We start from the raw sequence: 16954 nt of genomic DNA, 5'->3' as shown, positions 1-16954 counted from the left end.
GATTGTACGCTCTTGGTGTCGAGTCCTGCCGTCGACAGGTTAAATGTCTACATAGGTGAACTAGTGCAGTTCTTACATCAGAGAAATATGAAAATATCCGCCGCTAAATCGACTGCCATACTTTTCACCTCTGAACATAGTGGCCGATGGTGTACTGATTCCGTCCACTAACTACCCCAACATGTTGGGTGCAACGTTCGATAGCGCGTTTAAGTCGTCCGCGCAGGTAAAAGCTATTTGCGATAAGATTAGAAGTAAGAACAAAGACCTCAAGTCGCTGGCTGGCAGCACTTGGGCTGCTGACAAAGAAACATTGTTGACCTCTTAAAAACCAATAGACCAGTCTTTGGTAAGCCATGCGGCGCCAGCGTGGCATGCAAATGTTAGCGCTACGGAGTGGAAGAATATTCAAACCTACCATAATGCCGCCCTGAGGACTACAACAGGGTGTGCCTACTTATGACACCAGTGGACCATCCACATGAGGAGACAAAGGTTTTACCCGTGTTTCCTATCAGGCAGTCTTGTATAGCATTCACAGTGATGCAGTCGCGCAGGCAATACAGAGATACACTGTGCAGAAGAACGCCAGCTGCCAAAGCAAACACGAGTGGTTTTAGCCCAGTTAAGATCCGCACAATTCGTATTGGGCGAGAACTAATGTCACGACACCCAACTAGGGTTTTGGGTAGGGAAATCCCGCACCGGGAATTCCCGGGAATTCTCGGTTTTTTGGTTACGGGATTTTCCCGGGAAATCGGGAAATATCTTTTTACATTTATCACTTACACAATATTTGGAAACAACTTTAATCTACAAAAGTGTTTTCAGGGAAAAAGTTATAAGAGCCGCACCAAAGTGCGAAAGAATATTTTATATTTTAAAGTCCCATTTTATACCCTCAGCCGTTGGGCAAAAGAGGGTCCGGCTTGCTGGCTGGTGCGCACGATAACTTTCGAACGAAGTCATCTATCAGGTCAAAAATTTGACATTCTAATTTTTTTTTTCAAACTTAGTTTTAAGTTCGAAGTTGGACCATATCGGTGGTCCACTACTTCCGGTACCTTCCCCACAAAAATTCAATAAATTTCGCTGAAATGGTGCGCACGATAACTCTTAAAGGGAATAACCTAGCCGGTCATAATTTTGCGTATGGTAATATTAGTTCCAGGCATAGAACGGGTTCCACACAAAATTCCGAAAAAGTGAAGTTTAGGAGCTCTTTTCGGGTCGATTTGAAATTTTTTCAGCAATTTGTCTTTACGGCCCTCTTTACGACAATACGAATTTTGTCGGGAGCAAGTCCATACTTCCTGAGATAATGTCTTAAAAGCTCCAAGACAGGAAGTTTCTGATTGGTCCAAACTTTGCATATCGTATTATTTCATCTAGTCATGTATCAGGTTGGAATATGGACTATATCGGTCCAGCCCTTCAGATACCTCCAACACAAAATTTAGGAAAAGTGCAGTTTAGCAGTTCATCTGGAATCGAAATTCTTTCCAAAAAGTTATACTTTTGTTGGGAGGGCATTCCACGCTTATTGAGGTAAAGGCACAAAATCTCAAAGAAAGCCTGCCGATAATAACTATATCGGGTAGTACGTAAGATAGCCGTCGAAGGGAGAAATCTCCCACACTCTCTCTTTTAAATGTTTGGCAACATGTTTTCTGTGCGACCCTAGTTAAAACGGTACAAATTTTTTCGGGGCAAATCCATACTTCCTAAGAAATTGGTTCAAAAACTCAAAAAGTCCCTAGAAACGTCAGAAGTATTGTGTTTGATTGTTTTCTTTAGGTATATCTCAGTCGGCACAGTTGACTGATACTTTCTTACTTGTTTGAGCCAAATCACTTTGCATAGAGCGATTTCATTAGCTTTGAATAATGGAAATGGCCAGTGTGGGCGAAAACGTGTCATCCATTTTTGAGTCCGCAACTCTTTGAAAATATTGTATTTCATATAAGATACTATGAGAAGATAAAGAAATCACGGAAATATTGATCCACTCTCGTATTTTAAAATTTCCCGGGAAATCCCGGATTCCCGAGAAAGGTGATTTTTTGATTCCCGTTTCCCGGGAATGATAAAAACCGGGAAAACCCAAAACCCTACACCCAACACACTGCATTTGTTTAGCTGTTCAGCTAATCCCATTCACCTGTCTTCTGATTCATTATGGACGCAACCAGTCCAAGTTATAGCATTTTTGAGTCTGGATACATAGGAACCAGAACCTGATAACGGAATCGAACATGTTTGCCTTGCTACAGCGACAACTTTTATTCCATTTTAGTTAAGAATAATTTTTTTTTTTTGTTGTGGGTATAAAAAGTTCAGCCCCGCCGAACTTAATATTTTTTACTTGTTTTTTTCTAGTTATAGGCTGTGGCTATTTACCCCTCGGGAAATTCAACTGACGTTTTCATACCCACCACTATAATACGGAGGGTATATAAAGTTTCTTTTTTGATTGTAACACATCGAGCTAATCATTTCTTAGAGGATCTAGCCATTACCCTCTGTCCGTCTGTTGTAATCACTCTTGCGTCTACAATAATTGAGATAGAACGATACAATTTTGCAATCAAGTGTCTTTTTTCCAAAGGCAGGTCAAGTGCGAAAGTGGTCTACATATACATATATAGGCACACGTTTTAGTGTAACGGTACGACCCGATTTATTTTGACAATTTTAGTTACATTTTTTTTACCGATTTAGCTGAAATTTGAGGTTCCCAAAGCAAAGAAATTTCTCCACTAGTAATAGTCACGATAGGCCCACGTTTTGGTATAGCCTCCTGATTGACCGAACTAGCTGTTATTTGACACTTGAGGTTTTCAGTGGTGACGAAACTTCTCCACCGAAAACCGTTAACATAGGTCCATGTTTTGGTATAGCTCCATAACGGGCCTCATATAACGGTGCCCCCGATTTTGGGTATTTTTATGATTTTAGCAACAATTTTTAACCGAACTAGCTGTAATTTGACACTTGAACGTGGTAACGAAACTTCTCTACGAGAAAGAACAAAGCCAAATCTTTTCCACTAATATACAAGTTGTTTTAAAATATTAAAATAACAACAATGAGATTAAGCCAGACTATTTTGAAACAAGTGAGCAAAGGCTATAGTCGGGACGGGGCCGACCATGTGTTACCCTACACCACTAACCCTGTGCATAAGCTTTTCACTGGTAAACATTTCTTTTAGGGAATATAATCCGAATACCATCAAACATAATATGCCTCTTTCTCTCCGGACCCCCATAAGCAACCAAAATGTCATGACCATCCGATCAAAATTGCGACCTGTAGCGTGATTGCATAAAATGGAAGAATTGGATGCATTGTGGTATCTCCCTTATTTGACCACCTTCGCCAACCTACTTTACACCAATTTAAAGGTAATATTGTCTTCTTCTATTGACAGACTTTGTCGTTGGAAACCCCTACTAGAATCCGATATATTCACAAAGAATAAAAGTTTAATTTGTCTCCACATGAGTTTTTTCCCATTCCGACCCCTAAATATTATCCGACTATCACTACAATGAATAGGCTTCTTCCCCTGTGGGGCCCGCATCTACCCCCAAAATCTAGTGACTATCCGATCAAAATTCCAACCGGTACACAGTGAGTGGATCCACTGTATGTATGTATGTATGGAGAAAGTGGCCAAAAATACTTAGAGTGTAAAAATCAAGTCAATGCGCCGGTTACAGCTTTGTGCTGCTGCGAAGGGTATTTTAAGAAACCATGAGCGTAACATTCTCCCCCCTTTCCCCCCTGGAGGGGGTATACGGTAAGAATTGTTTTATGCTGTTAATACAAAATGACATGAACAAAGGTCCCGATTATCTTATGATGCAAAAATAGGCTTGGGGAAACAAAACAATATCCAAAACAACATAAAATCCAACCAATTTAGCGGATTAAAAAAATCAAAATTTTTGTCTGAAAATTGGTAAATTTTTAATATAGATCTTATAGCGTTCTCCTGGGAGGCACCTACTGCCAACGTAAGACAAATTTGAAAGAAGATTTCTTCATCTTGCCACTGATGCCAATTATGTTAATGTACGTGGTCAGATAACAGAGTTATAGCCTAATATATCTATAGAAACCCTATTCTAGAGCAGCTTTAGTCAGCGACCCACCATTTATAGTCTGGCACTAGATGGCAGCTGATTTTAATACTGAATAATCTTAAACCCATGACCTACTTTGGAAAATTATTCCCGAGGTGGGCACTGGTGGGCATCATGACTAAAACATTAGGTCAAATTTAAGTATATGATCGAATTGGCAAAACCAAATCCACTAACAAAATATGCAGCTAACTAGAATTCCACAAAACGCTAACACACTATTTTTTAATGAAAATTAAGCTATTACCTCCTCCTTCAGAATCCACTATAATATATTGCTATACGTATTAGTTTCGCGATATTTTGAATATATTTACTTGCTCTTAAAATATAGGTTGTACTCACAACAAAAAATATTAGTCAAATGTTCTGACTTTTGAAGCTATTCTTAAGAAGATCGCGTTCGAATTAAACAAAAACTAATATATTTTTAAAATGGTCCATGTCATAGCTGTCAGAGTTGCCAGATGTTGTACCAAAATTTTGACATTAATTTTTTTATTTTTGGCCAATGGGTGGATCCACTGTGCGGTAGCATGATTACAAAATATGAAAAAAAATGGATATATTACTGACTTTTGCAATATCTCGGTTGTTTGCTGACTTACGCCAACATACTTTGCATCAATATAAAGGAGATCTTTTCTTCTACCATTGCCGGGTTTTCTTTTTGGAATGCTCCTACCAGAAGCGGAGATATTCGCATAAGAAAAAAACGTTGACTTTTCTCCACATAAGCTTTTTGCTTATTCCGACTTCTGAATATTATCCGACCATCACCAAACTTAATAGGCTTCTTCCTCTGTGGGACTCGCATCAACTCCCAAAAAATTCGTGACGATCCGATCAAAATTGCATGATTACAAGGAAATCGGAAAATGGGATGCATTACCGACTATTGCGATATCTCTGTTGTTTGACCACCTACGACAGCCTTTTGATATACCTCTTAAAGAAACAGAGCTATTGGCTTTGGAATAAAACGTTGACCTTTTCTCCAAATACATTGTTGCCCATTTCGACCCCTGAATACTATCCGACCATCATCAAAATCAATAGGCTTCTTCCTCTGTGGGACCCCCATTAACTCCCAAAATTTCGTGACGATCCGATCAAAATTGCGACCTGTAGCGCGATTTTGAAAATAATTGAAAAATTGGATGTATTACCGGTCACAATAATTGTCCACATGGGTCCATTTTTTGGTGTATTCACTATATAAAGGTACCAACAGATAATTTTTTTTATCAGAGTTAGGCATTTAGGATGGCTTTATATATTTTATTAATTAACTACATTTTCTACAGGACAACAAATATTTGTTTTTATTAATCAACAGACACGTGACTCTAAAATTACTTACTAATTTCTAAAGAAAATAATTTAGTTGTTGTGTATTTATTTCAGCTAAAGTCCATACTTGCTTGCTTCAAAATTTGAAGAAACAAAATGTTTAACAGTGCGTATTGAAATTGATTACTACGAGCGGAGGCAGAGAAGACTATAGTTTCGGAAGCAGCCAAACTTCCTCATCAGTTCTCTTAACCGCTGACTCTGTATCAATAAACAGGTCAATAAGAGTGACCAGAAAATTAAACAGAACGAGAAATTTTCTGTATCCTCCTAAATCTGTTGACCGCACAATTGAGTCAGAATAATCAAAATCATATACCCACTACTGTTTTTATGCTGTCTTTGCATCGCAAAGAAGACAAGCATAAGTAGTGTTGTTTGCAGTAAGCAGAGATCACAACAAAATGTTGTTTTTACTTTATGCGTAGTCAACAAGTAAGGCCGTGCTGATTGCCTGTTATTGTTGTTGGCTTTGTATTGTTGGACTGCAAAATAATACTTGTTGTGTATTTATTTCAGCTAAAGTCCATACTTTGTTGCTTCAAAATTTAAAGAAACAAAATGTTTAACAGTGGGTATTGAAATTGATTACTACGAGCGGAGGCAGAGAAGACTATAGTTTCGGAAGCAGCCAAACTTCCTCATCAGTTCTCTTAACCGCTGACTCTGTATCAATAAACAGGTCAATAAGAGTGACCAGAAAATTAAACAGAACGAGAAATTTTCTGCATCCTCCTAAATCTGTTGACCGCACAATTGAGTCAGAATAATCAAAATCATATACCCACTACTGTTTTTATGCTGTCTTTGCATCGCAAAGACGACAAGCATAAGTAGTGTTGTTTGCAGTAAGCAGAGATCACTCTTATTGACATGTTTATTGATACAGAGTCAGCGGTTAAGAGAACTGATGAGGAAGTTTGGCTGCTTCCGAAACTATAGTCTTCTCTGCCTCCGCTCGTAGTAATCAATTTCAATACCCACTGTTAAACATTTTGTTTCCTCAAATTTTGAAGCAACAAAGTATGGACTTTAGCTGAAATAAATACACAACAAGTATTATTTTGCAGTCAAACAATACAAAGCCAACAACGAAAATAATTTAGGTTAAAGAAAAGAAGACAGAAGTCTGAGTCTAATCACGATCTCGGTGCTTTTTATCACTTTTGGACTCTATTTTTTGTTGTTTTCATAATATACTTCTCTTTAACATCTCAGTTATAGACCAATTTATTACTATTTTAAATCATATCAACCCTACGTCAAATACGAGTATAACACACTTCTTCTCAGATTTAGATAGACCAGTGAAACGAATAGAGGAACTCGTGCTATCCTACTAAATTCCAAAAGTATTGACAATATCTGATTTCCATACAAACAAAAAATGTTCACTTCCCCAGTATAATCACTCTAGATTCCCTTCTCTTCGACCACCAGTAGTAAATCCATTCTCCTATAAAAGCCATAATACTTATAATTATACCCACAATCCACGGTACAATAAGGCCGGCGAAATTTTTCATATCCAATTTAACGGGCCCAGTATCGTCCTGGGTATACATTGATGCCTGCACCTGATTTTGTTCATTGGCATTCATATAGTCGGCGGTAATTTTCCATTCCCAATATTGCGACAGGCCCGATGAATGCCAGGCCAATATTAAATCGTTGTATTTTGGCAAATGGGCCCACATACGAGGTACCATGGCCACAGTAAATTGATAATAGATATCGTCAATCATAAGTTTGAGGCGAGCCAAGGCTTCGGGAGTAATAAAATCACCATTACCAAAATGACCAAATGCCATGCGTTCCAAGACAAAGCCCATGTTTTCAGTTTTAGCTTTACGTTTCATTTCATCCATGCTATTGACACGGTAGTTGGCCAAAAGGCGGCGAAAAACAGGCTAAAAGAGACGTTGTTTTTCAGTTTTATTTGCCAAATTAAAAATTGTTTCCAATTCTTACATCTGTTTCCTCATGTTCTTTATCCGTTATGGAGACAATCCAATCATATGAAGTGGCTGTCCATGTTATATTATGGCGATATAAGCGTTCCACAGAATCGGCTACCTCCTCTAACCTGTAATAAAACAAAATAAGTGAAGAAAACAAAACTTATGCCTACTTACTCTGGTAATGTCAATATTGCCGACAAACCACCCGCATAAATACTCGTCACAATAATATCAATCATATAGCATGCAAACAATATGGTCCTGACGGTATGTGAATTTACCACATAATCCGAACCTTGCGAGATAAACAATTTCAATGTGGTTATATAGGCAAATTGTATGCTTGACCATATTGAGGGATTTTCTTGTTGTTCCACCACTCTCTCTTCAAAATATCTGGCCAAAAATAATGCCGCACATTCCCAACACAAGCAGCAGAATACACCTAACCACAGCGTCAATTGAAATGGGGAAATTGGTAGATTCCAACTGGTAATGCGAGTGGGGGCTGGTACCAGACACGTTACACCGGATCTTCCCAAAAATATTGTTTGATCTATGGACTTATAGGCCAGGTCCCTGAATTGCAAGGGTTAAATTTATTCATCAAGATATTGGTGGAAAGTTTTCTAAGGCTCACTTACCACAAATACATTGCTCCCATGCCGATGTGGGTTTTGCCATCAATTATCATACCCATTAAACCATTGGCTGTGTAATTAGGGAATACCATACCCCACTCTTCTTTTTCAGCTGAAAAAAAAAATTGAATATTTTTTTTTACATAATGTCTTTGGCTTCCCTCCCCATCCATCATCTTACATGTATCCACCTGAACACTACAATTGTAAATCTCACAAAATGTATGAACAACACGCATTTCTGTACCATCAACATGGGCCAGGTGACGTGGATTATCTCCAGCACGATCGTAATATTCAGGCAAGCGTTGAAAGTCCACCACCATAAATGGACGATAATCAAATGCACCAACAATTACTTCTCGGCCTTGTAAATTTTGTAATTTGTTTCGTGGAAATAAATCAATATTGGGTACAAATTTTCCTGTAATAGCATCAAATTGACTAATTTCGATTAATTCATGTGGTGTTTCAAAGAAGGAACCAACAAATTTATTGGTTTTTATAGAGAACCGTGACGAATTTGTATATTCCCCTTCAATAACTAAAATGTTGGCGGCATCTAAAATTTAAAGTATAATTAAAAATATTAACAAATAAGATAATCAATAAATCTACTTTTAAATAACAAATCCTGTGAATAATCTCCCTGCTGATTCTCCTTCGTATAGGCGAAGAGAAATTTTGCCTCTGTTGACCGCCAAATGGAATAAACACTGGCCTTACGATACGTCTCAGCAAATCTGGGAATGTCATCTTGAAATGCCACAAAGCCCTGGAACGGAAAATAAAGTGAGAAGTTATACATATATAGGGTATTCATTGTACGAAGTCCATATCCAAGAAGCATTCAGATTTTTAAGGGTTTATTATTATTATTATTTACAGTGTCTCAGGAGCACTGCTCAACATGGGTGACGGCCTTAATGAACACTCGCACCCAATATGAATCCTGAGAGCGTCTGAATAGAAGCGAGTTGACCTATACCGACAAAATTCTGGGGGAAAGTTTTATAATTCCAACGAAGATTAAATACCAAATTCGGTGTGATAATGAAGCTAAAACGTTCAAAAACCGAAAATCGGGTGCTACCGTTCTATGGGGGCTATATCAAAACGTGGACCCATATAACCCATTTGCAATACAAAACATCCTAGGAGTAATAGAAACTTCTACAGCAAATTACAAAGCTTTATCTTAAAAATTGCGAGCTGTATCTTGATTTCAACAGAGGGACGGACAGACGGACATGGCTATATTGACTTAGAATTTTACCCTGATCAAGAACATATAAAAAAAAATATTTTAAAAAATCCGCAACATTTCCAACAATAATACTCATTACAAAACTAATCCATAAATAACAACGGCATGTCGCGCGATATAAGTTGTTATTTAAACAAGTAAAAAGTCGTTAAGTTCGGCCGGGCCGAACTTTTTATACCCTCCGCCATAAAATAGTTTTAATTAAAATGGAATAATTAGGGTCCTTTCACAATTTTAGGTGGAACAACTTTTCGACAATGGATAGACTCCTACTGCCTCAAACTATTGCTTAAATTACACTCTGAACATAAATGTTGGGGCAGAGATAATTCATTTTGGAGATGAAAGCCTTTGGTGTGTTTATATTAAAAACCCCGAAGAACAGATGCGCCGTGAGTCGAACTTCCGCATTATCTGTCCTTCGGATCTGTCCTTCGGGGTTCATAATATACTCACCAAGGCCTTTCTTCTCTAAAAGGGATTTTCCGTGCCCCAGACTTTCACCGGCATTTTTTTGCACAGTGTTATCTAATCTAATCTAATCTAAAAAAAATGTGTTCAGGTAGGTGAAAGGTACCATTTACGGGGCTATATCAAAGAGTCAACCTATCTTTAAATTTTTTTGGCGGAAAAGTTTTATAGCTGCAGGGAACTTCAAGAGTCAAATTGAGGGTAGTTTCATCAAAACAATGTAGACCCTCAAAAATGGACCCATATTGACGAATTTTAGCGAAGAAATTTCGTGACCACAGTTATATGGGGGGATATACCAAAACATGGACATATGTATATTGACGATTATTTTTGAATAGACAAAATTGTAGCTAAAATTCTCAAAATACCGATCATTACATCTAGTTCGGTTAAAAATTGCAGATAAAATTCTCAAAATACCGAAAATCGGGAGATACCGTTATATGGGGGCTATACCAAAACATGGACCTATGTTGACGATGTTTCGTTGGAGATGTTTTATGACCACTGAGAACTTCAAATATCAAATTACAGCTATTTCGGTTAAAAACTGTAGCTAAAATTCTCAAAATACCGAAAATCGGGAGGTACCATTATATGGGGGCTATACCAAAACATGGACCTATGTTGACGATGTTTGGTGGAGATGTTTCATGAGCACTGAGAACCTCAAATTGCAAATTACAGCTAGTTCGGTTAAAAATTGCAGCTAAAATTCTCACAATACCGAAAATCGGGAGGTACCGTTATATGGGGGCTATACCAAAACATGGACCTAAGTTGACGATGTTTCGTGGAGATGTTTCATGACCACTGAGAACCTCAAATGTCAAATTACAGCTAGTTCGGTTAAAAATTGTAACTAGAATGCTCAAAATATCGAAAATCGGCAGGTACGGTTTTAAGGGGGCCATACCAAAACATGGTCCTATGTTGACGATGTTGCGTGGAGATGTTTCGTGACCATTGAGAACGTCAAGTGTCAAATTGCAGGTAGTTCGGTTAAAAATTGTGGCTAAAATTCTCAAAATGCGAAAATCGGGAGGAACCGTTATATGGGGAGTATACCAAAACATGGACCTATGTTGACGATGTTTCGTGGAGACGTTTCATGACCAATGAGAACCTCAAATGTCAAATTACAGCTAGTTCGGTTAAAAATTGTAGCTAAAATTCTCAAAATACCGAAAATCGGGAGGTACTGTTATATGGGGACTGTACCAAAACATGGACCTATGCCCATATCCTTTGGTATATAATTTTGTTGATCACTAGGAACCCTAAGTGCCAAATTATAGCTAATTCGGTCTTGCAAATGTGGCGAAGAACGTCAAAATACCTCAAATCCGGAGGTACCGTTATATGGGGGCTATACCAAAGAGTGGACCGATATAGCCCATCTTCGAACTTGACCTGCGTATGGAAAAAAGACCCTCGGTTGCAAAATTTCAGCACTCTATTTCAATTATTGCGGACGCTAGAGTGATTACAACAGACGGACAGACAGACGGACAGACGGACATGGCTAGATCGTCTTAGAATTTTATTTTATTTATTAATAACGGCATGTCGCGCGATATAAGTTGTTATTTAAAAAATATATATTTAAAGAAATGCCACGACATGGAAAATTTTTTAAATTGCAATTCTTCAACATGAGTCTTATTGTCAGCCATGTCGTGAGGAAGAAAAGACAACGCAGCGGAAAGATATATTTTGCAATCAATTGGAATGACGTCTGAGAGATGCCATAATGGAACGATGTTACCTAGTTAAGTCAAAAGAAACTAAATGAAAAATGCTGTGAGATGGCAGTACCCGATACGATATACATTTTCGAAACTGTATATGGTAAAAAACAAAAATGTTTTACAATCGATGAATCCGAGTTTCACCCTTTTAGAATTCGCGAACTGTTAACATATTCTATATAGTATGATTGAAATTGCAATAGAACAAGTAAAAAAGTGTCAGTCGGATATATACCCTCAGCCAATGTGAAGTGAAACTTGCACCTACGGACAGATCGAATGTATTTAAGGTCTCTTCAGAATTGTGTTGCCCTTTTTGGACATTTGAACTTGCCGACAAAAATCTGGTTTAGGAATTAACTGCACTAAGACACAAATGTTGAACCTTTATTGGGGAGGTACCCTTAGGGAGGACCCATATGGGCCATTTTAGAAGTTAAACTAAATTTTGACAAAATATTAGGAGATCCAAAGTTTGGACCAAATTGGTTGCCCCATTCAAGTGATATCGTCCTAGCATTTTAGTGACATTTTTTAAATATTGGGGAGAAGTACCGGAAGTTGTAGACCGAGTTGCCCCATGAAACTAAGTTTGGATATAATATGACGAAGACAAATGTTGGACCAAATCGGTTGAACAGTTCGAGAATTATCGTGCTCTCCGACAGCCACATATGGTGACATAGGGATTTTTTACATCTTTAGGGCTGTTTTCCTCAGAAATACGGACTTGCCCCTGAAAAAACTTTTACCGTCGTAATGGATGTAGCGAATGCAAATCGCTTCAACAAAAATCAAAGTGATTCGAGAGCAGGTCTTAAAGTGAACTTATCCGAAATTGTGTGTGAGAGGAAGGAGTAGACAAATTAGTCAATATTCGAACCTGATCTATATCTGGTAGATATATTAGGATGTGCAAAGTATGGATTAAATCGGTCACTCCCTTCAAAAGTTATCGAGCGCACAATTTGTCCGAAGGAGTGTACCGATATGGCTTATCTTCAAATTTAAACTATGTTTGGAAAAAAAAAATTAGGAACGCCAAATTTTGGACTGAATCGGCAGATCCGTTCGAGAGTTATCTTGCGCTCCATCCACTACACACGGTGTTATACGGGCTTTTTGCATCTTTCAGGCTATTTTCTCAGGAAGTATGGACTTGCCCCTGATGAAACTTGTAGCGTCGTATGGGGGGCAATGAATACAAGTTGTTGCAACAAAAATCAAAGCAATTCGAGAGCAGGTCCTAATCTGAAATTATCCGAAATTTTGTGTGGGAGGTACCCGAAGGAGTGAACCGATTGAGTCCATTTTGTAACCACATCTAAGTTTAGTAGAAATTTCATGATGTGCAAAGTATGGATCAAATCGGTTGCTTCCTTCAAGAGTTATCGAGCGCACAAATTTACCGAACATTTTCGAACTTTTGTGGGGGAGGTACCGGAAGAAGTGGACCGATATAGCCCATCTTCGAACTTAAACTAAGTTTGGACAAAATATTACGAAAGCCAGATTCTGGATCGAATCCAGCCAGACAGACAGACGGACGGACATTGCTCAATCGACTCCAAATTGTCTGAAACACATTTGGTCCAAACATACCTGGGGTCCAAAACCATCATTTCGATGAGACACATTTTGCCCGTATGAAAGTGTATATAGCATAAATGCTGATGGCATAAAAATGCAAAATTATTAATTCAAATATTTCAAACCGAGTATAAAAATGCCTTAAACCGTTAAGTACCATTAAATGGGGGCTATTCCACCTAGGACCACAATTTTTGGTGAAGAAGTATTTTTGACCATTTTGAACCCTAAATACCAAATTTCGCCTTACACAGCCATGTCTGTGTTTTCATCTCTCTGTCTATTGCCAGAGTTATTTAGAGTACATATAACGTTACCTACCGATTTTCGGTAATTTGAGAACTTTAGCTACAACTTGTAACCGAACTAATGTAAGTTGACATTTGATGTTGTTAGAGGTCACATAACTTCTCCGCCCAAAATTTTCAACATAGGTACACTTTTTTGTACAGCCTCCATATAACGATACCTCCAGATATTTTCAGGGTTTTACTTCCCAGCAAAATGTTCGATGCCAAGGATGCCATTCAATCATGGGTGCAAGTGATCTGGCATGTCATCTTTTTAGCATCTTCATCGATGAATTTTATATGAGCGTGGACCCCAAAAGATGCTATTAATTTTTGGATCCAAAGCATGTCATTTACACCAATGCTTTAACATATCATTTTCACCAATGCTTTGGCATGTAATTTCCACCAATGATTTGGCATGCCATTTTCACCAAAACTTTGCAATGACATTATAATTACGACAGGAGTTTTAACAACGTTGGTTGTGATTTCGATTCGTCGACAACATCAAGCCTATTGTAAATAATTAATCTTATATATTTAGAAAATGTGTATAAATAAAAACACAAAATTCATCTCTATTGAATCAATGGAATGAGTTCAAATGCTGATGAAAAGATCGGATCTTTCACGGCTTCCTTTGCATGGGTTCAAATGCTGATGAAAAGATCCGATCTTTCGCGACTTCCTTTGCATTGGTTCAAATGCTATTGAAAAGGTCGGATCTTTCACGACATAGTTTGAACCAATGCAAAAGATGTCATGAAATCACTTCATCACATGGAACCCCTTCCTTCAAATTTTGCTGGGTTACATTTGTTGACTGAACTACCCGTAATTTGACATTTGATGTTCCTGCAGTCACGAAACTTAGCTACAACTTGCAGCATAAGACTTCTCCGCCAAAAATTGTGGACATAGGTCCACATTTAGTTACCGCATATAACCGTTTCGGCTGATTTCAGGTATTTTGAAGTTTTAATCTGCATATTCGGCCCAAATTTGTTATAATTGGTAATTAGGATTTCCAGCCGTCAGAAAACTTCCTAATTACAGACAGCACCCCCGATATGGTATTATACCCTCCACCATAATATGGAGAGTATAATAAAATTTGTCATTCCGTTTGTAACACATCGAAATAAAACTTTCCCCCAGAAATTTTGTTGGTATATGTCCTCGCCTTAATATAGCCCTCATAGAACGGTACCTCCCGATGATCTGTATTTTGAAAGTTGTGGCCACAATTATCCACCGAAATGGCTGTATTTTGGTATTTGGTCTTCATTTGGGGTATAAAACTCTCCATATGAAATTTATCGGTATAAGTCCACGCCTTCATATAGCCCCCATAGAAAGTTACCTCCCAAATTTCTGGTGTTTTGAAGGTTATGGCCTCAATATTACTCCGAAATGTCTGAAATTTGGTATTTAGTCTTCATTTAGGGTATAACACTTTCTGTATGAAATTTGATACCATAGAACGGTACCTCCCGATCTCCGGTATTTTCAAGGTTGTGGCCACAATAATCCACCGAAATGGCTGAAATTTGTTATTTGATCTTCATTTGGAGTATAAAACTTCCCATATGAAATTTGTCGGTATAGGTCCAAGCCTTCATATAGCGCCATAGAACGGTACCACCCGATTTTTGGTATTTTGAAGGTTATGGCCACAACAATCAATTGAAATGGCTGAAATTTGGTGTTTTGGCTTAATTCCATAGGGGTACCGATTTTCGTAGTTCTGAAGGTTGTGACGTCAATATCACACCGAAAGACTTGTTACTCCATGTCTTCCATGTGGTTAAAGAATATGACAGAAGAGAACTATCAGTATAGGTCCGTGGGTTCCTATATTCCTCATAGAAGCGTACCTCTTGATTTTCGGTATTTTGAAGGTTTTACCAAAATATCGGAAATTTGGTATTTAGGCTTTTATGATTCCAAAAACATTCCGCCAGAAATTTGTAGGTATAGATCGACGTTTTGATATAGCACCCATGGAACGGTACCTCCCGAATTTCGGTATTTTGAAGGTTAGCCACAATGTTTTATCGAACTTGCTGAGATTTGTTATTTAGTCTTCTTCCTGTTGTTGAGACGTATTTTTGGCTACGTACTTGACAGTCACTTCTCACAAAATGGTGTCGTAAGACACGCCGTTCGGAAGAGTAGGTCCCATATCATTGAGCTAATATGAATCGGCTGCACTCATTGATATGAGAGAAGTCTCCCTTGTCCCGTATGGGTTGTTTGGGGAACAATTATACTTGATTGTCACAAATACCTTTCTTTTTTCACAACTTGGCAAATTTCACTGTTACCCAGACGTGTCGGGAGATCTGAACAATTCTGTGTATTGGATATAAGAAAATTTTTCCGTTAGCCACCGTATGTAGGAACAGTATTTTGTTGACAACTTCTGGGCGAAAACCAACTAAGAATAGGCAGTTTTACTTTACCTCACAATTTGTTTGTTTTATAGCTGCCACATATTTCTTTGTCCAACTATCATAGAATACACCATTTTTGTTGTAATACGTATCTTGTTGTGTAAAATTGTAGATCTCGTTGGTAAAGGATTCATTTAAGGACCAAGGGTTGATTTGCAAATAAGCATTATAGTTTACACCTGTAGGCCAGGGCATATCAAAATCCTTATGCCTCAATACACAAGTTGTAGTTAAATTCGAAAAATACGAATGCACTTTAAGGAAGAAAATTGTAAAGAAAATAATAAAGTTAAAACCATTTATTTTTGATTACATAAAATATAGAACATTAGTTTTAAAGCTATCATACTTACATATTATATTAATAACAGTTGGCCAATGACCTGATTCAATTGCTATCATTGCGTTTTTTTCTTTGCGAGCTATACTTCCGTTTCTAGCAAAATGTGAAGATGTTCTAAGGAATTATTGCCAAGCAAAATGTTTTCTGCTATAACTTGCAATGTTAATTTGTTTGCAATTTATTTATTTTGTGAATAATTGATTATGCATATAATTTATTTAAATATGTACATGAATATTTGCGGAACAAAGTGTACGTGGGTATATATTTAAATATGTACATGTAATTGTTAAGTGACTTGTGTCTTACAAGAATTTTTACATATTTATTTCAGCATGTTTTTAAAATAAGACAGCAAAACGAAGGTCAAGCCATGCAAGTGCTACCCTAAACCTAGACGTCTAAACTCTAACCTTATACCCATTTTTTTTTAAATGGATGTTTTTTTTAATTGATATATATTTTTAACGTTTTATGGGTTATGTGGATATGTTATGGCAATCCACCGAATATCGTGAAGTAGGAAATTTATTTCCATGTATTTCGCACTTTATTGTATTTCAATTTATCGAATCAAGATTACATTATAATAACAATAGAACTAAGAAGCACAAGGCAAAGACGGACAACAAATGGAGTATGTGGGAATGTGTAAAAATTTAGGAAAATATTAC

General features: G+C 37.5%; 1 protein-coding gene across 1 annotated transcript in view; it reads right to left on the bottom strand.

Moving 5' to 3' along the window:
• Positions 1-5418: 5418 nt before the first annotated feature.
• The window catches only part of LOC141403208 (uncharacterized), a 33316-nt gene continuing 21780 nt past the window's right edge, over positions 5419-16954 (bottom strand). The window contains exons 9-16 of the mRNA XM_073985390.1: positions 16291-16394; positions 15947-16191; positions 8725-8881; positions 8288-8668; positions 8110-8218; positions 7640-8044; positions 7476-7590; positions 5419-7414 (exon numbers count right to left, since the gene is read on the bottom strand). Coding sequence (XP_073841491.1) covers positions 6896-7414; positions 7476-7590; positions 7640-8044; positions 8110-8218; positions 8288-8668; positions 8725-8881; positions 15947-16191; positions 16291-16394 — 2035 coding nt within the window. The 3' untranslated portion in view covers positions 5419-6895. The remainder of the gene's footprint in view (positions 7415-7475; positions 7591-7639; positions 8045-8109; positions 8219-8287; positions 8669-8724; positions 8882-15946; positions 16192-16290; positions 16395-16954) is intronic.

Source organism: Musca autumnalis, unplaced genomic scaffold (assembly GCF_047663935.1).
Source record: "Musca autumnalis isolate F117 unplaced genomic scaffold, ASM4766393v1 scaffold_4, whole genome shotgun sequence".
NCBI classification, from domain to species: Eukaryota; Metazoa; Arthropoda; class Insecta; order Diptera; family Muscidae; genus Musca; species Musca autumnalis.
The sequence above is the reverse complement of the archived record's forward strand: the minus strand, read 5'-3'. Positions and strand labels throughout refer to the sequence as shown.